At 44.7% G+C, this 23824-nt stretch overlaps 1 protein-coding gene across 2 annotated transcripts in view; it reads left to right on the forward strand.

Moving 5' to 3' along the window:
- The window catches only part of LOC139577229 (adhesion G-protein coupled receptor V1-like), a 264000-nt gene that overhangs the window by 189200 nt on the left and 50976 nt on the right, over positions 1-23824 (forward strand). For both annotated transcript variants that reach the window (XM_071404189.1, XM_071404190.1), the window contains 2 exons: positions 13273-13389; positions 18548-18726. In XM_071404189.1, coding sequence (XP_071260290.1) covers positions 13273-13389; positions 18548-18726 — 296 coding nt within the window. The remainder of the gene's footprint in view (positions 1-13272; positions 13390-18547; positions 18727-23824) is intronic.

Below are 23824 nucleotides of genomic sequence, written 5' to 3' on the forward strand. Positions count from 1 at the left end.
TTACCATGTCAGCTCAGGGATTCGTTCCAGCAACCTTTCGGCTACTGGCCCAACGCTCTAACCACTAGGCTACCTGCCGCCCCAATATTTATCCCAAAGACAGAAAAACAACCTCCAGCTGGCACTGAGACAGCACAATCTGACATCACGTCTAATCCCTTCAGACCAGAGACATAAAAACAATAACAACCTGGCACTGAGACAGCACAATCTGACATCACGTCTAATCCCTTCAGACCAGAGACATAAAAACAATAACAACCTGGCACTGAGACAGCACAATCTGACATCACGTCTAATCCCTTCAGACCAGAGACATAAAAACAATAACAACCTGGCACTGAGACAGCACAATCTGACATCACGTCTAATCCCTTCAGACCAGAGACATTAAAACAATAACAACCTGGCACTGAGACAGCACAATCTGACATCACGTCTAATCCCTTCAGACAAGAGACATTAAAACAATAACAACCTGGCACTGAGACAGCACAATCTGACATCACGTCTAATCCCTTCAGACCAGAGACATTAAAACAATAGCAACCTGGCACTGAGACAGCACAATCTGACATCACGTCTAATCCCTTCAGACCAGAGACATAAAAACAATAACAACCTGGCACTGAGACAGCACAATCTGACATCACGTCTAATCCCTTCAGACCAGAGAAATAAAAACAATAACAACCTGGCACTGAGACAGCACAATCTGACATCACGTCTAATCCCTTCAGACCAGAGACATAAAAACAATAACAACCTGGCACTGAGACAGCACAATCTGACATCACGTCTAATCCCTTCAGACCAGAGACATAAAATCAATAACAACCTGGCACTGAGACAGCACAATCTGACATCACGTCTAATCCCTTCAGACCAGAGACATAAAAACAATAACAACCTGGCACTGAGACAGCACAATCTGACATCACGTCTAATCCCTTCAGACCAGAGACATTAAAACAATAACAACCTGGCACTGAGACAGCACAATCTGACATCACGTCTAATCCCTTCAGACCAGAGGCATTAAAACAATAACAACCTGGCACTGAGACAGCACAATCTGACATCACGTCTAATCCCTTCAGACCAGAGACATTAAAACAATAACAACCTGGCACTGAGACAGCACAATCTGACATCACGTCTAATCCCTTCAGACCAGAGACATAAAAACAATAACAACCTGGCACTGAGACAGCACAATCTGACATCACGTCTACTCCCTTCAGACCAGAGACATAAAAACAATAACAACCTGGCACTGAGACAGCACAATCTGACATCACGTCTAATCCCTTCAGACCAGAGACATAAAAACAATAACAACCTGGCACTGAGACAGCACAATCTGACATCACGTCTAATCCCTTCAGACCAGAGACATAAAAACAATAACAACCTGGCACTGAGACAGCACAATCTGACATCACGTCTAATCCCTTCAGACCAGAGACATAAAAACAAGCACATGGTTGGATGACACGTTGTTAACACCAGAGAACAAAGGGGAGCCCCGCTGATTGGCCCATCTTCTGAACTGTGTGACCAATGGCATTCCCCCGAGTCCTCCGCCTTGACCTTGGTGCTTGATGACAAACACACATGCAGTCTTCCACAGAGGAAGCTTTATTCCCCTAGTCCCACCTCTGCTCCTCCACTCTGCTGCAATGCCAGGCATGTATCTATTCCCTGGGCGCAGGGGCACCTGGAACTGGGTTGCATCTGTGATAGAGAGAGACCCTGGTACCCTGGGATCAGAAATTAGAGGCAGGCTTTAAGTTGTTTGTTCAGGCGTGCCTTAGTGGTTCATGTTTAACCAGAGTGTACTGTGTATATACAGTCACAACCAAAGTTATTGGCACCCTTGATAAAAATGAGTAAAAAGGTATACAACTATATTATATGCTCAAAAAATTGGGAAATGATTTATTGTATAGGAATACAATTGCTCAGAGAAAGAGATTTTGTTTAACAAGTAATCATTTTTATCTCAAAAATCCCTGTTTTCAAAACTCTGGCACCCTCCCTTGCGAGGGAGGGTATATATAAAAAATATATACAGTGGGGAGAACAAGTATTTGATACACTGCCGATTTTGCAGGTTTTCCTACTTACAAAGCATGTAGAGGTCTGTAATTTTTATCATAGATACACTTCAACTGTGAGAGACAGAATCTAAAACAAAAATCCAGAAAATCACATTGTATGATTTTTAAGTAATTCATTTGCATTTTATTGCATGACATAAGTATTTGATACATCAGAAAAGCAGAACTTAATATTGGGTACAGAAACCTTTGTTTGCAATTACAGAGATCATATCGTAGTTCTTGACCAGGTTTGTACACACTGCAGCAGGGATTTTGGCCCACTCCTCCATACAGACGTTCTCCAGATCCTTCAGGTTTCGGGGCTGTCGCTGGGCAATACGGACTTTCAGCTCCCTCCAAAGATTTTCTATTGGGTTCAGGTCTGGAGACTGGGTAGGCCACTCCAGGACCTTGAGATGCTTCTTACGGAGCAACTCCTTAGTTGCCCTGGCTGTGTGTTTCGGGTCGTTGTCATGCTGGAAGACCCAGCCACGACCCATCTCAATGCTCTTACTGAGGGAAGGAGGTTGTTGGCCAAGATCTCGCGATACATGGCCCCATCCATCCTCCCCTCAATACAGTGCAGCCGCCCTGTGCCCTTTGCAGAAAAGCATCCCCAAAGAATGATGTTTCCACCTCCATGCCTCACGGTTGGGATGGTGTTCTTGGGGTTGTACTCATCCTTCTTCTTCCTCCAAACACGGCGAGTGGAGTTTAGACCAAAAAGCTCTATTTTTGTCACATCAAACCACATGACCTTCTCCCATTCCTCCTCTGGATCATCCAGATGGTCATTGGCAAACTTCAGACGAACCTGGACATGCGCTGGCTTGAGCAGGGGGACCTTGCGTGCGCTGCAGGATTTTAATCCATGACGGCGTAGTGTGTTACTAATGGTTTTCTTTGAGACTGTGGTCCCAGCTCTCTTCAGGTCATTGACCAGGTCCTGCCGTGTAGTTCTGGGCTGATCCCTCACCTTCCTCATGATCATTGATGCCCCACGAGGTGAGATCTTGCATGGAGCCCCAGACCGAGGGTGATTGACCATCATCTTGAACTTCTTCCATTTTTTTATAATTGCACCAACAGCTGTTGCCTTCTCACCAAGCTGCTTGCCTATTGTCCTGTAGCCCATCCCAGCCTTGTGCAGGTCTACAATTTCATCCCTGATGTCCTTACACAGCTCTCTGGTCTTGGCCATTGTGGAGAGGTTGGAGTCTGTTTGATTGAGTGTGTGGACAGGTGTCTTTTATACAGGTAACGAGTTCAAACATGTGCAGTTAATACAGGTAATGAGTGGAGAACAGGAGGGCTTCTTAAAGAAAAACTAACAGGTCTGTGAGAGCCGGAATTCTTACTGGTTGGTAGGTGATCAAATACTTATGTCATGCAATAAAATGCAAATTAATTACTTAAAAATCATACAATGTGATTTTCTGGATTTTTGTTTTAGATTCCGTCTCTCACAGTTGAAGTGTACCTATGATAAAAATGACAGACCTCTACATGCTTTGTAAGTAGGAAAACCTGCAAAATCGGCAGTGTATCAAATACTTGTTCTCCCCACTGTATATGAGATTGGAGAGCACATTGGGAGGGATCTTAGACACATTCCTCCATACATCTAACAAATGTAAACACCGTGAGTTTGCTAAACGGCTTTGGCTTTTGTCTGTCTGTTCCCTCATCCCTCGACTGAGGTCTGTCGATCTCCCCCGACTGAGGTCTGTCTTTCCTCCCCTATTTACAGAGTATTTAGTGTAGATCGTCGACAAAAAATTATTTCATTGTAATTGATATACAGCGCCTTCAAAACTGAAAAATTAAACACTATCTTAATTAAATAAGCATGCCGCTTTGAATTTTTTTTGAAATAAGAACAGATATAGCCCTTGGTTCACACCAGACTTGACTGCCCTTGACCAGCACAAAAACACCCTGTGGCGTACTGCACTAGCATCGAATAATCCCCGCGATATGCATCTTTTCAGGGAAGTCAGGAAACAATTCACACAGTCAGTTAGGAAAGCAAAAGCTAGCTTTTTCAAACAGAAATTTGCATCCTGCAGCATTAATTCCTAAATGTTTTGGGACACTGTTAAGGCCATGGAGAATAAGAGCACCTCCTCCCAGCTGCCCACTGCACTGAGACTAGGAAACACTGTCACCACTGATAAATCCACAATAATCGAGAATTTCAATAAGCATTTCTCTACTGCTGGCCATGCTTTCCACCTGTCAAGTTGGTTGTTGATCATTGCTAGACAGCCATGTTCAAGTCTTGCCATGGATTTTCAAGCCGATTTAAGTCAAAACTGTAACTAGGCCTCTCAGGAACATTCAATGTTGTCTTGGTAAGCAACTCCAGTGTAGATTTGGCCTTGTGGTTTAGGTTATTGTCCTGCTGAAAGGTGAATTTGTCTCCCAATGTCTGTTGGAAAGCAGACATCCAGATTTTCTTCTAGGATTTTGCCTGTGCATTGCTGTATTCCATTTATTTAAAAAAATTACTCCCCAATCCTTGCCAGTGACAAGCATAGCCGTAACATGATGCAGCCACCACCATGCTTGAAAATATGAAGAGTGGTACTCAGTGATGTGTTGTGTTGGATTTGCCCTAAACATAACGCTTTGTATTCAAGTCAAAAAGTAAATTTCTTTGCCACATTTTTTACTTGAGCGCCTCATAGCAAACATGATGGATGTTTTGGAATATTTGTGTTCTCTACAGGCTTCCTCCTTTTCACTCTGTCATTTAGGTTAGTATTGTGGAGTAACTGCAATGATGTTGATCCATCCTCTGTTTTCTCCTATCACAGCCATTAAACTCTGTAACTTTTTTCAAATCAACTTTGATCTCATGGTGAAATCCCTGAGCAGTTTCCTTCCTCTCCGGCAACTGATTTAGGATAGTCACCTGTATCTTTGTAATGACTGGGTGTATATATATATACCATCCAAAGCCTACTTAATAACTTCACCTTGCTCAAAGGGGTATTCAGCATCTCCTTTTTTTTATTTTGACTGATCTACCAATCGGTCCCCTTCTATGCAAGGCATTGAAAAACCTCCCTGGTCTTTGTGGTTGAATCTGTACTTAAAATTCACTACTCGATTGAGGGACTTTACAGATAATTGTGTGGGGTACAGAGATGAGGTAATCATTAAAAAATCATGTTAAATACTATTATTGAACACAGAATGAGTTCATGCAACTTATTATGTGATTTTTATTTAGCATATTTTACTCCTGAACTTATTTAGGCTTGCCATAACAAAGGGGTTGAATACTTATAGACCCAAGACATTTTAGCTTTTCATTTTTTATTATATAAATATAATTCATCTGACATTATGGGGTATGGTGTATAGATAAGTGACACAAAATCTCAATTGAATCCATTTTAAGTCCGGGCTGTAACACAACAAAATGTGGAAAAAGTCCAGGGGTGTGAATACTTTCTGAAGTCACTGTATAAGGTTTAGGCTTTCTGAACCCTGAGTCTCACCCAGCAGAGAACAGTACATCCCTGGCTGCTGTGCAACAGTTGTTTGACTGAAATAATAAAAGATAAGAATACAAACATAAAGTAAATGGCTCAGTACTCACACACTCACACCCAACCCACCACACACACACACCCTCTTCTCAAGGCCCTCTGGCTAGAGTAGCACCCCTATTGGGTCTCTGTTATGTCATCACAGGGTCACCATTAGCCAACAGAGCAGATAGAGAGAGGTGTGGTGATTTAGCTATCATGACTCGGCCGTTTAGCTATGTAGCCACAGCAGCTGCAGCCCCTCTAGCCTCTACTTACAGTTCCACACGTCTGTGCTAGCTACCACCACCAGCACGCTAAAGGCTATACACATAAACAGAAACCATCCAAGCCAACGAGGTAGCTAAGTAGGTACCACCTCTGTATGACTTTACAAAACAGATTATTAAAACAATGTGGTATACCTGTTCTCTCACTTAGGGTTAAAGGAGTTTGGAGCAGTGGAAGGGGGTGCTGGTTTGGGAGTGTGGTGGTCAAGGTCTCAGACAGAAAGGTCATGAGATAGAGAGGCTGTCTGAAACAGAAGGGGGGCGGGAGGGGAATGATGGGTGGGGTTGTACTGTCGCTTTAATCAATGGACAGGCTCTGTCTGGGGATGGGCTTATTGACTGGAGCTGACCCTCTCCCTGCCATGCAATATAGGCTACACTCTGACAAGGCACGCGAAGAAGAGAAAATCAAGTTTGTGTGTGTGCAGCCTGGTCTAATACACTAGAGGTAACGTAGTAAACTTAAGTCCGGGACACTCAAATTAGTATGATATGTTACGTTTGGTATGGTTACATAAGACGGTTGGTGGTTACTTAAGGCAAAAGCGAAAGTAGGGTGGTTGGTCGGAGTGGATGGGTGAGCGTATAATATGAATATAACGCAAACATCTAGTAACCCATTTGGTTGCGTGTTCGAATCTCATCACGGACAGCTTTAGAATTTTAGCTACTTACTAATTTGCAACTACTTAGCATGTTAGCTAACCCTTCCCCTAACCCTTTAACCTAATTCCTAACCTAAACCCTAACCTTAAACCTATCCCCTAGCCTAGCTAACGTTAACCACCTAGCTAACTTTAGTGTTGGCCACCTAGCTAATGTTAGCCACAACAAATTGGAATTCATAACATATCATGCGGATTATAATTTGTAACATATCATACGAAATGTGCGATCGCATACACAAATGAATACATACCATAGGAAATGTAACATATCATGCTAATTGAAGTGTCCCTGATTTACATGTACTATGTTACTTCTACCCCTGAGTCTGTGTTGGTGTCAGTGGCGTGTATTCATGGATTCTTTCGTCTCTCTGTGTTTCATAATTTTCCTTCAATTCGTAAGAGGCTGATTGTATCTCACCGGAGAAAGCATCCGAGTGAGAAAACAACGCCCTCTCTATCTGTATGTGTAGCCCCATCTATCTGATGCTGTCTGTATGATATTCAAATCAAATCAAAAAAATGTTTTTTTTATTTTTTATTTAGCAGCAGTAAAATAACAATAGCGAGACTATATACAGGGGGTACCGGTACAGAGTCAATGTGCAAAGGCAAGGCACCGGTTAGTTGAGGTAATTGAGGTAATATGTACATGTAGGTAGAGTTATTAAAGTGAATATGCATAGATAATAACAGAGTAGCAGCAGTGTAGAAGGGAGGGGGGGGCAATGCAAATAGTCTGGGTAGCCATTTAATTAGATGTTCAGGAGTCTTATGGCTTGGGGGTAGAAGCTGTTTCGAAGCCTCTTGGACCCAGATTTGGCGCTCCGGTACTGCTTGCCGTGCAGTAGCAGAGAGAGCAGTCTATGACTAGGGTGGCTGGAGTCTTTGACAATTTTTAGGGCCTTCCTCTGACACCGCCTGGTATAGAGGTCCTGGATGGCAGGAAGCTTGGCCCCAGTGATGTACTGGGCCGTACGCACTACCCTCTGTAGTGCCTTGCGGTCGGAGGGCGAGCAGTTGCCATACCAGGCAGTGATGCAACCAGTCAGGATGCTCTCGATGGTGCAGCTGTAGAACCTTTTGAGGATCTGAGGACACATGCCAAATCTTTTCAGTCTCCTGAGGGAGGATAGGTTTTGTCGTGCACTCTTCACGACTGTCTTGGTGTGCTTGGACCATGTTAGTTTGTTGGTGATGCGGACACTAAGGAACTTGAAGCTCTCAACCTGCTCCACTACAGCCCTGTCGATGAGAATGGGGGCGTGCTCGGTCCTCCTTTTCCTGTAGTCCGGGTTGCCGCCTGTAGCATTGAATAGAATGGAATCCAGCGAGCATTTGGCCTCCCTTATTATTATAAAATAGTAGCCAATCAGCGTTGAGCTAAACTGAGTGAACTGAACTGTGAATGGTCCCGGCCCATCAAAAAAATAGCGTCAAGGGAAGCCAGTTTGGATTTGGCTTCACAGCAATCACATCAAAAGCCAAACATCATTGACAGAAAAACAAATTTGTATCTCGTTGTGTTGTCGACCTCCGTTGGCTAGCTAGCTAAAATTGTCCCTATCCTAAATTAGACATGGATGGAGATTTGGACTTAGGGTTAGGGTTAGGGTACTAGCCAAAGATTATAACGGCGATTCTGATCCAACCATAAATTCTTACATTGTGCCTCTGCCCTGAGAGGATGGAAGTTTAGAATGTAGCTAGATGTAGAAGACTAATGTTAACTAGCTAATCGTTGCCAATGAAAGGAAGTTTGGCTAGCGAGCAATCATTTTAGCCAGGTAGCCTAGGACAACAAAAACTAAAAGCATGTACTGTATGACAGAGTCATAGACCATTTAGGCAACATGAAAAAGAGGAGGATGGCATTGGCGTTTCTCTACAAGTAAGATTAGTCTACATGTTTTTTCTACTTATATATATATACACACACACACACACACACACACAGAAATCAGTCCCATGGACAGCCACACGCTGTCTAGCTTACATTGATTGGACTGAAATTGTTTTGTGAACATTTTAGTTGTCACTGTCTTAGACTAAGCATAGGTTGATTTGATGATGTTGAAGTTGAAATGGTGCTGGAATAATGGAGGCAGCTCCTGTTTTCTTTGTGACTTGCGGTAACTCTCCATGGTTCTAAATCAATAGTAGTTTAATAGCTAATTGGATTGACCATGCTGTAGGTAGTGTAACTGTTTGTTATATGCAATAGGCTTTGTGGACTTCACTGGACAGAGGATGCTCTCAGGCTTTGTGATGAAACAAATGTGTGGTTGAATTTATTCTGCCACTGTGTCTTGTTATTGTCTCTGACTTATATATCATGGTGTCAAGGCATATGAACTAACAGGTTATAGAGCAAGCAACGCAATTATCACAACACATAGTGATTTTACCCACACACCACTACCAGTTGGTTGGCGTGTGTGTGTACGTGCGTGCGTGTGCTCGCCCGCGTGCGATGCTTGTGGCATGATGTGCCCTTGGCTAACCCAAGGTCAGGGTTGGGTAGATTACTTTCTCACAATGTAATCCATTACAGTTACTAGTTACCTGTCCAAAATTTTAATCAGTAACGTAACTTTTGGATTATCCAAACTCCGTAACGTAATCTGATTGCATTCAGTTACTTTTAGATTACTTTCCCCTTAAAAGGCATTAGAAGAAGACAAAAATGTATGTTACCAATTGAACGACATCTATTGCAGGATAAATGAATGTTAATGTTTACATAGCTGGTCATATATGGATGTTACATTGTACTTTATGGGTTGGTTATGTAGACTTCTTCTAACCCATCGCTTTCTACTACATATAATAATACGATTAAATGTTTTCTTTACATTAAAAACCAAAGTCTATCAGAATTCCAGTCATTCCAATAAATGTTAAACCCCTTGATCTTCAAGAATAGGACTTGGAAATATGGAAGTATAGATTAGCCTAATTGTTTTACCTGAGCATGACCCCAAAACTAAGGACTTATTAGCCAGTCCTACTCTGTTGTTTATGACTTTGTTGTCATGGAGGACTGATTGGGCTCATTGAAAAATAAATGCTGCGCTCATGGAATGGCATGCTTTGAGCACTACTGAAAAGTGCTATTTACATGTGAAAAAGTAATGTCATATGCTGCATTTGCTACAGGCCTATTGTTTACCTTTTTATTGGTGACACTTTGATATCTTGATAATATGCAGCTGTTTAAAGAGCAAATCCACAGATGAAAAAATAACAAAAAAGCTGAGGGATGGGCCTGGAGAAATGTATCCACTCTCTCAGATGAATTGACATAGCTATGGATGCAAGGACTGACCATCCATGATGTCAGTTATTGTTTTAACCATGTTATGTCCCATAGGGCGGCGGACAATTGGCACGGCGTCGTCCGGGTGTGGCCGGGGTAGGCTGTCATTGTAAATAAGAATTTGTTCTTAACTGACTTACCTAGTTAAATAAAGGTTAAATAAAAATAACAAAATGAAGCTATATAGTTGAACTAAGCTCATGAGGCATTTCATTTCAGTTATATTCTTCAAGTATCAATGGATATATATATATATATAAATTAAAAGTCCAAAAATTGATGTAGCAACTACAGATTGCCCCTCTAAGTCTATCAAAAGTGTGTGAGATTGAACATGTGTCCATTAGGCCTATGGATTAAAAAAATGTATCAGCATGAATTAGATTGAGCAATAAAAGCCCCACTTTTATTCCGTAGGCTGGGATCTGCACTGTGCAGCTGTTGCAAGAGCGCATTTTTCACTGGCTGTCCACTGGTTTCTAATCAATGATTGATAGGCAGCTTAAACTTCTTGAATTCAACCATTATTGGGTTCAAATACACATTTAGATTTGTTAACATCCATCCACAACAACCACAATCCATAAGACGGAAATAGCTAAATGAGAGAGCAGCAGTGTGATTCACATCAATGCGCTATGTAGATAACAATAAGTGATATCCGTATCGCCGTAGACTACACCACTGCTGTCATCCTTACCTCCAAGCGTTTATTCAAGTCGGATAATCTTTGGATGCCGACAGCAGTCGCACCATTGGAAGACATAGCTTGGACTGTAGCCTACAAAAACCTACTCCTGCTCTTTTCCCGCGATCCATCAAACACATTTGGTGTGTCATCATAGTGGTCTCTGACTTGTGGTCAGACTCGCTCAGGTGGAACAAACTTAAACGTGCGCCTTTTTTCAATGCTGATTTGAATGTCATTGAGAAAACAGATAGTCGCAAACCTCCTTTCTGAATTTAAAAGTAATCCTCGAAGTAATCATCTAGTTTTTCAAAAGTATCTCTAATCTGATTACAATATTTTTGCTGGTAACGTAACGGATTACAGTTACCGTTTTTTTGTAATCCCTTACATGTAATGTATTACTCCCCAACCCTGCCAAAGGTTTTATTCGGGCCCAATAACTGCTGCCCGGAATCACAATTCCAAGCAACCACCTTTTTCAAAGTCTCCATCCCAGGTCCTTCCTGTAACGTCCCTCCTTTTTTCCCACCATACAGAGCTGCAAAACAAACCGGAAACAGAATTACCCCATTTGTTTATTTAAATAAAGCCTGACTTTTCGCCTAACTCAACAGCAGAATCCGAGATATGTGGTGTGTGGAGTCGCTAACTATCTGTTTGCTTTGGAAAGGTCGCTCTGTAATGACGGCGGCAGGGTGGGGTTTCAACCTATGTTCCCATCTTGAGCCCTTCTTAAGAGCAACTTGAAAAGAACAACAGGACAGAAAGGAGCAACCAACTGACACACCACCCTAGTGGAGGTGCAATCTCAGCGCTGAAGTAAAATGACACAGCTTCATGCTCTATTTGTTGCGCTAGGTTGCTCTGAGCAACCGCGTTGTGAAGTAAATCGAGCACAGCTGTAATCCTAATACATCCTAATACTTGTCTGATTGGAAGGGAGAGCTTGTTTGCTCTCTCGCGCGGCTTAGGTTCTTATATGGAGAGCAGTTGGTATTTGTGATGTTTACTGAGTCATCATGGATAGGCTATGGCTCTGGGCTAGTGGCCCCTCCTGTCATCCTGGGGTTTCGACACTAATGTTGCTCTATCATGGACATATAACTAGCTCCCTGAGAATGACCGTATGCGGATGGTCCTCTGACAATTTGAGGGTTACGAAAGCAGTAGTTACAAAACTCTTCACACGTAAATACTATACATACTAGGGTGAAATATATTCTTGCAACACTGACATTACTGTCAACCTGATAAATACAAGCCGGCTGTACAAACATGTTATTCACCCCAACGACAAGACATGAGTCAATATGCAGACTTATTATGTCCTGTCAAGAAACTAACACCCTGGCTCACACAAACAATATGTAATTCACACCTGCTTGTTGTTATCTGGGTGTGTGAAAGAGGGTGGAGTTTATAGTTTATTAGTATGGCATGTATAGTATAGTATATAGTGTAGACAATATACAATACTGTGTGTTTACACCAGCATGGTACGTTGATGAATTAGCTGCAGTCTAATGATGATGATGATGCACCTAGATAGTTGTAAGAGAGAGGAAGAGGCATAATTCTGCAGTGTGCTTGACCTGCCATCTGGACGTTCTGAAGCTCTCCTGGCTGTCTGGCAGGTTTTGTAGCCACTGTTCTTTTCCCTCTTCTCTGCCTGCCTGTCTCACTTTCATTCCCTCTCTCTTTCTCTTCCTCCCTCTCTCACTTTCAATCATCTTTCTCTATCTCTACCTGCCTGTATCTCTCTCTCTCTCTCTCTCTCTCTCTCTCTCTCTCTCTCTCTCTCTCTCTCTCTCTCTTTCTCTCTCTCTCTCTCTCTCTCTCTCTCTCTCTCTCTCTCTCTCTCTCTTTCTCACTCTTTCTCACTCTCTCTTTTTATCTCTCTCTTTGCCTTCCTGTCTCTCTCTCATTATTTCTCTCTCTTTCTTTCAATCTCTATCTCTCTCTCTCTCTTGCTTGTCTCCTTTCTCTCCAGCCGAGTTAGGACACTCAGTGTCCTCCTTCTCTTTCCCTTCTCACCCTCCCTCTCTCCCTCCATCCCTGGTGTTTTGCACTGGCACGGTGCCGGGTGTCAGACAGTGTTACATAAGCAGAAATATTGCTATGGGTTGGTAGTGGCACAAGGCTCTGTCCCAAGGGTTAATTAAGCTCTGCCATCAGAGAGCTGAAGGATTTACTGTAGGACACACACACAGGTTCCTGGATGGGTACCCAGGAAGCATTTGTCACTTGTTGTTTATTTTGGTTTGCGCATTGTGATGTAACAGGTCTGCAGGATGTCACTAAGGTGTATCTTATATTGTCAGCTGTTTCAAAATACATGCATGATAACACAGCCATCAATCATCCAATTACTAGTCTGCAGGGGGAAAGTGTCAATGGACAAGTGTATTTCTGCTTGTGTAAGGTTTTTGACGTGCAAGAGCTGTATATGTTTATGTGAGAGATGGGAGAGGTGGATGCTGTGTAGTAAAGTGCATAGTCTGCAGGCAAATGTTGTGTTGCTGTGTGTTTGTGCATTAGTGTTTCTGTGGCCTCTCAGATGTCTCTCTCGCTCGCTCTCTCTCTCTCTCGCTCTCTCTCTCGCGCTCTCTCACGCTCTCGCTCTCTCGCTCGCTTTCTCTCTCACTCTCTGTGTGTTGTAGATCTGTTTCCTGGTGTCTGCGTTTCGTGGCCGTGTCTACTCAGAGGACAGCTGTGCCGTTCTGGGCCTCTTCTCCCACTACTTCCTCCTGAGCCAGTTCTGCTGGATGCTACTCCAGGTAAGGCCTGCTGTTGACACCAAGGCTCCTCCAGGTAAGGCCTGCTGTTGACACCAAGGCTCCTCCAGGTAAGGCCTGCTGTTGACACCAAGGCTCCTCCAGGTAAGGCCTGCTGTTGACACCAAGGCTCCTCCAGGTAAGGCCTGTTGTTGACACCAAGGCTCCTCCAGGTAAGGCCTGTTGTTGACACCAAGGCTCCTCCAGGTAAGGCCTGTTGTTGACACCAAGGCTCCTCCAGGTAAGGCCTGTTGTTGACACCAAGGCTCCTCCAGGTAAGGCCTGCTGTTGACACCAAGGCTCCTCCAGGTAAGGCCTGTTGTTGACACCAAGGCTCCTCCAGGTAAGGCCTGCTGTTGACACCAGGGCTCCTCCAGGTAAGGCCCGCTTTTGAACCCAGGGCCTGTATGTATCATGCATATTAGAGTCGGAGCGCTGATCTAGAATCAGATCCCACCTGTATACGTTTAATGTTCTTCATTGATCTGAAAGGCAAAACCAGAGGTGGAAAGATTACTGAAATATTCTACTCAAGTAGAAGTATTGTTACTACAATTACATTTTTAAAACTACTCAAGTAAAAAGTAGCTCATTTGAAAAGTACGGAGAGTAAAAGTAATGGGATGTGGGATTATTTAAGATACTCTTTGAAGATGTAGGGTTTCAGATGTTTTCAGAAGATGGGCAGGGACTCTGCTGTCCTAGCTTCAGAGGGAAGCTGGTTCCACGATTGGGGTGCCAGGACAGAGAAGAGCTTGGACTGGGCTGAGCGGGAGCTGCCCTCCCGTAGGCGTGGGAAGGCCAAGAGACCAGAGGTGGAAGAATGGAGTGCTCGGCTTGGGGTGTAGGGTTTGAGCATAGCCTGAAGGTGGGGAGGGGCAATTCCTCTTGCTGCTCCGTAGGCAAGTACCATGTTCTTGTAGTCGATGCGAGCTTCGACTGGAAACCAGTGGAGTGTGCGGAGGAGCAGGGTGACTTGGGAAGTTTGAACACCAGGCTGGCTGCAGCGTTCTGGATAAGTTTAAGGGGTTTGATGGCATAAGTGGGGAGCCCAGCCAACGGTGAGTTGCAGTAGTCCAGACGGGAGATGACAAGTGCCTGGATTAGGACCTGCGCCGCTTCCTGTGTGAGGTAGAGTCGTACTCTACGGAAGTTGTAGAGCATGAACTTGCAGGAGTGAGCCAATGCTTTGATGTTTTCAGAGAACGACATGGTGTTGTCCAGTGTCACGCCGAGGTTCTGTGCACTCTAGGAGGGGGACACCGTGAAGTCGTTAACAGTGATGGATAGGTCTTTGAGCGGCAGGCCATCCCTGTGTGTAAGAGCTGCTCCGTCTTGTCGAGGTTGGACTTGAGGTGGTGGGCCAACATCCAAGCTGAGATATCTGCCAGGCACACAGAGATATGATTCGCCAACTGGGTGTCAGAAGGGGGGAAGGAGAAAAGGAGTTGAGTGTAATCCACATAGCAATGATAGCAGAGACCATGTGAGGATATGACGGAGCCGAGTGACTTAGTGTATAGAGAGAGGGCCTAGAACCGAGCCTTGGGGGACACCAGTAGTCAGAGCATGTTGTGCAGACACAGATCCTCTCCACGTCCATTTATTACAACCACATCTAGCGGCTGACGTAAGCCCGGTTATTTGAACCAAACGCGACTGGGGTTGCGACCTCATTTGGGAAACGATGGCATACTGTAGGTGCTTTGTTGCGATTTTTGTGGGACTGGAACTTAAAAGAACATTATTAACCGGTTCCCAGGCTTTTAAAATAATGGTTCTGTTCCGTAACAGGATAGATCACTTTCGTTCCCGGTTCTGACTCTGTTCCTCAAATAATTTCATTATTTTTGGTCCTGTTCCCTGAATCGGTTCCAACCCCTGCTTCTCACCAGCTGTTACTTCTGTCCCAAGGCTATATTACTCCCGCCCCACCGGCAGGTACAAAAGTAACGTTGTGGAAGTTCTGTTCTCAATCTATTTAATTTGAACTCAATTACCCTAGATATTAAATGCGGCCAGGGATTCTCCTCCTTGGACACTGGGTCCTTGGACACCACGTGACATCAATGAAAGTTATTTTTGAAATCTTCCGACCATCATAAGTTTGTGTGAACAGCTTGATTTGATTGGCCTGTTTTTTGCGCAATGCATTTAATTTGATTGGTTACTAACTAAACAACGATACCATTTTTTTCTGGCTCCGAAGGGCTCCTGCCCGCAAACTTTCCATGCCATCATGATCTACTAATAATGATAGCCTACAAAATTCTACTCTGTAATGGATGGTTTTAAAAAGGTACCGAAGTACAATACTTAATTCAAAACTTACTTACAGTAAGTAAAATGACTGACTGAAAAATACTCAAAGTACAAGTACTCGGAAAAGCTACTCAATTACAGTAAGGAGAGTAATTGTAATTTGTTCCACCCCTAGGCAAAACTGATCCTAAATCAGCAATCCTACTCTGAGACATTTGAAACATATGCCCCCTGCTCTAACCCTAAACTAACCAGGACAACATTGGTTTGATAAGTAGAAGTCTCATTACATTTCCAAATATGCTCCATCTGTTAATCCAACCATGTGAATAAACAGGTCCTGTGCCATCAGGTCTGAAATTACAGTATTGACACCCTTGATAAAGACAAGCAAAAATTACTGTATAAAATACATTATTCAAAAATAAATTATTGGGGTGGCAGGTAGCCTAGTGGTTAGAGTGTTGGACCGGTAACCGAAAGGTTGCTGGATCGAATCCCCGAACTGACAAGGTAAGAATCTGTCATTCTGCACCTGAACAAGGCAGTTAACCCCCTGTTCTTAGGCCGTCATTGTAAATAAGAATTTGTTCTTTAACTGACTTGTCTAGTTAAATAAAGGTTAAATTAAAAAATATATATAATAATACTGTGCTATATTGTATAGTGGGATAGTAGCTCATGAGAATATCGATGATATCTCTGGCTCTGTCAGCTACACTTGCACACTCTATATATCTATAATATATTGGGTAAAACACCAACATTTCTGCATCACTGTGCCTTCCCCTGGCTCTGTCGACATGTCCCTACCCTTCCTTATACTCCATACTATTGATCAGAGGATTACCCCCCTCTCTTTGAGTCAGCAAGTATCAGCTTTTTTCTAAGTGGCATATGCGGGGGCGCCTGCCAGGAGGCTTTCACAGACCCTGCTTATTGCACTCATCAAGCCTTGAGTCAACGGTGCGTTGAAGCGCTGCAATGAGGAAATACAGGTTGGTCCCTTGACAGAACACAACAGCCTGTAGTTGAATCAGCCAGGCTATGAGTCGTTACACTGAGCACCTTGGATAGGGATGTCCTCCCAGAACTGTCTTTCTGTACCGTAGGGCTCCACAACAGTGCATAGCGGCTAACCAACACCTGCCAAAGCCTCATCCGGCTTAACCGGAGCAAGGGAACAGCACAGCACAAACTCCTAATGCAGTTATTTGCACGCCCAGCTATCACTGCTGGAGCTCAATTAAAGTGGCACTCTGTTAGCTGTCTAATATGATGCGTTACACAACAGTCTCTCTCTTTATCTCTTTCTCCCTCCCTAGCTATCTCTCTCCCTCCAACTCTCTCTCTTTATATATCTCTCTCCCTCTAGCTGTCTCTCTCCCTCCAACTCTCTCTCTTTATATATCTCTCTCCCTCTAGCTGTCTCTCTCCCTCCAACTCCCTCCAACTCTCTCTCTTTATATATCTCTCTCCCTCTAGCTGTCTCTCTCCCTCCAACTCTTTCTATTTATATATCTCTCTCCCTCTAGCTGTCTCTCTCCCTCCAACTCTCTCTCTCCCTCCAGCTCTCTCTCTCTCTCTAGCTGTCTCTCTCTCTCTAGCTGTCTCTCTCTCTTTAGCTGTCTCTCTCTCTCTAGCTCTCTCTCCCTCCAACTCTCTCTCTCTTTATCTCTCCCCCTAGCTCGCTCTCCCTCCAACTCTCTATCTTTATCTCTCTCTCCCTGTAGCTGTCTCTCTCCCTCCAACTCTCTATCTTTATCTCTCTCTCCCTCTAGCTGTCTCTCTCTCTCTAGCTGTCTCTCTCCCTCCAACTCTCTCTCTCTTTATCTCTCCCTCTAGCTGTCTCTCTCCCTCCAACTCTCTCTCCCCCTAGCTCGCTCTCCCTCCAACTCTCTCTCTTTATCTCTCTCTCCCTCTAGCTATCTCTCTCACTCCAACTCTCTCTTTATATCTATCGCTCTCCCTCTCTGCCACTGATGATACAACACCTAGAGAATGATAATGATTATGGAAGCAGAGGGTTCTGGGAAGGGGGTGGTGGTTTTATGGCACTTGTGTTTGTCCCCATGTCCACCCGATCACCGAGAACTCATCAGCTCATAAATGGAATCATGTGGAATGTTCTGTTGTCCTTTTACTGTGAAATCCTCACTTCAAGCATTGTACAACATGTACAAAAAAGGATGAGGAACATGTGGATAGGCCTTTTACAGGTGTTGTCATCACAAGCTGGAGATATGTAGTGTAGTTAGTGTAAGCCTCTCTAGGACAAGATGTCCAGTATCTAATACCTAGGGAGATCATCCAAGGCTGCTACTCCATTACAAAACAGACAGCAGTGAGCCGTGTGGCTGCTGCACGTTTCTAAGGCTCTTCTGCTGATAACCACCTGTTGCTCTTCTTCCTCTTTAAATCTCCTTTCCACCTCCCTACCCTCTCCTCCTCCTCCATACCCTCTCCTCCACCCCTCTCCTCCTCCTCCATACCCTCTCCTCCACCCCTCTCCTCCTCCTCCTGCCTATCCTCTCCTCTACCCCTCTCCTCCTCCTCCCTACCCTCTCCTCCACCCCTCTCCTCCTCCTCCTGCCTATCCTCTCCTCCACCCCTCTCCTCTTCCTCCTCCCTACCTTCTCCTCCACCCCTTTCCTCCTCCTCCTCCCTACCCTCTCCTCTTCCTCCTCCCTACCTTCTCCTCCACCCCTTTCCTCCTCCTCCACCCCTCTCCTCCTCCACCTCCCTACCCTCTCCTCCACCCCTCTCCTCCTCCTCCTGCCTATCCTCTCCCCCACTCCTCTCCTCTCCTCTTCCTCCTCCCTACCCTATCCTATCCTCTCCTCCACCTCACCCCTCTCTTTTGTCCCACCCCTCTCTTCCTCTCCTCCACACCCCTCAGGCGGTAAACTTCTGGCAGGTGTTGGTGATGAACGATGAGCAGACAGAGAGACGTTACCTGGTCTACTTCCTGCTGGGCTGGGGACTTCCTGCTCTGGTCATCATCATCCTGGTCATCGTTCTGCTGGGGGGCTTTGGCTGGACCATACACAGTGTCTACGGCCTGGTCCATGGGGATGTGTGAGTGAAGGAAACGCACTCAGGAGTACACACACACACACACACACACACAGGAGTACACACACTCACTGGAGCGCACACACACTTGGTGAGTGAAAAGGAAAATACCCACATGCTTTGTATGACACAAACACAAATGAGTCTTACATATACACACACAGTACTTAACTCAGCGCCTGATGTTATATAGATAACACACACTCTCACAAACACACACACACACACACTTATTCATAGTCAGATGAGGAATGTGTAAGTTACACACCTATATGTTCCCAGTTCTGGCTACTTGAGTAGGTCCATTCCAGTCTACCAGGTGTCTACCCAGCTTCCTTGTTAGGCTATGGTCAACAGCCAGGTCTATGGTCAGAAGAATAGTTTTGTCAGCAGGTCCCGAGGTGGACCTACAGAATGGATCATAGGACTAATGGGTTTCTCTCATACACCTCCAGGAGCTGTATGTACACTTCCAGGAGCTTTATGTACACCTCCAGGAGCTTTATGTACACCTCCAGGAGCTGTATTTACACTTCCAGGAGCTTTATGTACACCTCCAGGAGCTTTATGTACACCTCCAGGAGCTTTATGTACACCTCCAGGAGCTGTATGTACACTTCCAGGAGTTGTATTTACACTTCCAGGAGCTTTATGTACACCTCCAGGAGCTTTATGTACACCTCCAGGAGCTTTATGTACACCTCCAGGAGCTGTGCACTCATTCACTCCTTCCCACTAATGTAAAAGCATTAGAATTGGTGTAAGCATGGTCTAGAGTGAATTTCCATAAACCAGTCATTTCCTTTCAAATCTATGAAGGAAAGTGAACAAGTGCACACTTCGGTAGAAAGGAGAGATTATTAGAATGCAACCCAAGAGTTACAGGACCAACTCTTCCCACAAGGACACACAAACACCACAGGACCAACTCTTCCCACAAAGACACACAAACACCACAGGACCAACTCTTCCCACAAGGACACACAAACACCACAGGACCAACTCTTCCCACAAGGACACACAAACACCACAGGACCAACTCTTCCCACAAGGACACACAAACACCACAGGACCAACTCTTCCCACAAGGACACACAAACACCACAGGACCAACTCCTCCCACAAGGACACACAAACACCACAGGACCAACTCTTCCCACAAGGACACACAAACACCACAGGACCAACAACAACATGTCTGTTTACACTTCCTCAAGCAGGAAGAACATGATGCAGTACTGTATTATTTATAGTAGTAGTATTATTTCACATACTTCACATTCTACTATGTCTAACATATATTATTTATCCGGATGGAGGAGAGTACAGCTGTATGTGTGTCCTGTGAGATGGCACCATTGGCATGCTTATTGAGATAAACGTGAAGTCACAAGGTAGAGTGGTTTTTTCCCAGAGCCAAACACAGTCTCCCTACCTTCTTAGTGACACCATTGGAACACAACAGGTACTGGACAGATTATGGGAGTGAATTCCTCAGAATAGATTACCACAAAGGAGGGGGATAGAGAAAGGCAGAGAGTAGGGAGGGCAGAGGTAGAACAAATTGGAGTGAGAGAGACAGGCAGGCAGGCAGACAGACAGACAATATGAATATTGTTCCTGCTGAATTGTTTAGATCCATAACAAGGAACCATGGGGGGTCTGACTGTGGCTGGACTGGACACCATGGTTAGGCTTAACACTGGGAGGGTGACTTGAGGGCCGTTGGGGCTGGGATACCCCTCAGAAAGAACACACGGACTTGCTGCACTCTCCCTAGGCAGTGTGTTGTGTTTGTTGTGTGAGACTGAGAATAGGAGTCATGTCTAAATGTGCTATTTGGCACACGGTGGTGCTGTCCTGAACTCTTTACCCTCTCCAACCATGGTGGAATGTGCTGCTGCAAGGGCACAAACACTGAGTGTGAGCTTAAACACACTCAATCACACAGACAGACACACACATACACGCACCATACACTAACACGGCAAAGTAACTGCACTGTATTTCACCTCATCAACCTATAATTATGATGTATTTTAAAGCTAAACTAAGATCAAACATGACACTGAACTCAGGGGGGTCTATTTTCGGCTGGCGTTAAGACGGCGCTAGTGTCAAACGGTCGTTCAATCACAATTTCCACCTGTTAAAGCCAGCGCTCTGTTATTTTCAAACTGTTGCTCAAGGATTGGTAATTAACCTATCTTAGATCAGCTTACTTGTGCTCAGATGGTAGTGATGGAAATATTTAAGGTGTGACCTTAAAAACATGATCTAAAGTGTTAATTTCAGGCAGCCCTGTTAGGGATATTTAAAACCAACCAAAAGCTGGTTTTAGCTGGTTTTGACAGCGGAAACAGCCTTTCCAGCTGTGATGCATACTTCCCATATGGAACAAGAGTAATGTGCTTTTAGTGCCTGTATACTTCGTATTTACAAACATTTTTTTTTTTTTTATATATATATATATATTATTTTTTTTTTTTTTAGTTTTACCCCATTTTTCTCCCCAATTGGTAGTTAGTCTTGTCCCGTTGCTGCAACTCCCATACGGACTTGGGACAGGCGAAGGTCGAGAGCCATGCATGCGTCCTCCGAAACACGACCCTGCCAAGCCGCACTGCTCACTTAACCCAGAAGCACCAATGTGTCGGAGGAAACACTGTGCAACTGGTGACCGGTGTGCAACTGGTGACACTGTGCAACTGTCCCAGCTTGCTAGAGCAAGCTGGGACAGGAAAATCCCAGCCAACCAAACCCTCCCCAAACGCAAACGACGCTGGGCCTCATGGGTCTCCCGGTCACGGCCGGCTGTGATACAGCCTGGGATTGAACCCGGGTCTGTAGTGACACCTCAAGCACTGCAATGCAGTGCCTTAGACCACTGCGCCACTTGGGAGGCCCCTATTTAGATTTATTTGATTAAAAACCAAGCATAGCCTCACCTCCGCTTTTTTTTGTTGTTGTCCAATTCAATCACAAATTAGTTACGACTGGCGATAAAGAGTTTTGCTCTTAAGACCGCTTGGAAATAGATTTTAATCACTAAAGCTTTATTAAAAGATCAAGTTTGAGAGGAGTGAAACAGTGCGCTGACATTGCCTTTTTATCTATGTATTGTAGGCAGGCTTACATTATTTTACGTTTTGGACGTGCGTAAAACCCCTCAATGATGTTGGCTACATGTGTCCATGCCCATCATGAAACAAGAGATGAGAACCGGTGAACCTCGTATTTAGAAGATATTTCCCTGTAACAATTGCGTGAATTCCGTTTCATATTTTCAGAAACCCAAGTCGCCTGTAGGCTATACCTACCCTAGGCCTACTATAAAGAAGGATGGTTCAAGGGCAGTCTTTTTTTATCCTTGCGATTTTATAATATCATTTACATTTTACATTTGTTTGTTTAAAAAAAATACAGATTGCTTTTTTTTCGTTTAATTTTACTAAAACCAAACATATTAGAATGTTTCACCATTATGGTGAGAACGTCCGGGGTGCTCATGTAATGCAACTTCTGAAGAAGTGTGAATGCGATCTGATCTGTAAAATGGTTCCGATTACGTTCATAAAAGGCTCCTCTCCTCTCCTCCTCTCTCCTCTGCTCTCATCCTTCTAGACCTATCGGCTGCCTTTGATACTGTGAACCATCAGATCCTCCTCTCCACCCTCTCCGAGCTGGGCATCTCCGGCGCGGCCCACGCTTGGATTGCGTCCTACCTGACAGGTCGCTCCTACCAGGTGGCGTGGCGAGAATCTGTCTCCGCACCACGTGCTCTCACCACTGGTGTCCCCCAGGGCTCTGTTCTAGGCCCTCTCCTATTCTCGCTATACACCAAGTCACTTGGCTCTGTCATATCCTCACATGGTCTCTCCTATCATTGCTATGCAGACGACACACAATTAATCTTCTCCTTTCCCCCCTCTGATAACCAGGTGGTGAATCGCATCTCTGCATGTCTGGCAGACATATCAGTGTGGATGACGGATCACCACCTCAAGCTGAACCTCGGCAAGACGGAGCTGCTCTTCCTCCCGGGGAAGGACTGCCCGTTCCATGATCTCGCCATCACGGTTGACAACTCCATTGTGTCCTCCTCCCAGAGTGCTAAGAACCTTGGCGTGATCCTGGACAACACCCTGTCGTTCTCAACTAACATCAAGGCGGTGACCCGTTCCTGTAGGTTCATGCTCTACAACATTCGCAGAGTACGACCCTGCCTCACGCAGGAAGCGGCGCAGGTCCTAATCCAGGCACTTGTCATCTCCCGTCTGGATTACTGCAACTCGCTGTTGGCTGGGCTCCCTGCCTGTGCCATTAAACCCCTACAACTCATCCAGAACGCCGCAGCCCGTCTGGTGTTCAACTTTCCCAAGTTCTCTCACGTCACCCCGCTCCTCCGCTCTCTCCACTGGCTTCCAGTTGAAGCTCGCATCCGCTACAAGACCATGGTGCTTGCCTACGGAGCTGTGAGGGGAACGGCACCTCCGTACCTTCAGGCTCTGATCAGGCCCTATACCCAAACAAGGGCACTGCGTTCATCCACCTCTGGCCTGCTCGCCTCCCTACCTCTGAGGAAGTACAGTTCCCGCTCAGCCCAGTCAAAACTGTTCGCTGCTCTGGCACCCCAATGGTGGAACAAACTCCCTCACGACGCCAGGTCAGCGGAGTCAATCACCACCTTCCGGAGACACCTGAAACCCCACCTCTTTAAGGAATACCTAGGATAGGATAAAGTAATCCTTCTAACCCCCCCCCCCCTTAAAAGAGTTAGATGCACTATTGTAAAGTGGTTGTTCCACTGGATATCATAAGGTGAATGCACCAATTTGTAAGTCGCTCTGGATAAGAGCGTCTGCTAAATGACTTAAATGTAAATGTAATAAAACATTCTATTTGGGAGCACTATGAGAGTGGACATTCTCCTTTTCTCTTGATATTGGATCTTTGTCCAGCTACTGTGAAAAGTTTAGATGTGCGTAAAACCCTCCTTAGTCTGCCTCGTTTTTATATTATATGCCCACAGGAAGCAATTATGGTGCCTGTAAGTGTATTTAGACAGCCTATTTAAAACAATTTATTGTTTTCTTTTGTT

The sequence above is a fragment of the Salvelinus alpinus genome, chromosome 5 (genome assembly GCF_045679555.1).
Source record: "Salvelinus alpinus chromosome 5, SLU_Salpinus.1, whole genome shotgun sequence".
NCBI lineage: Eukaryota > Metazoa > Chordata > Actinopteri > Salmoniformes > Salmonidae > Salvelinus > Salvelinus alpinus.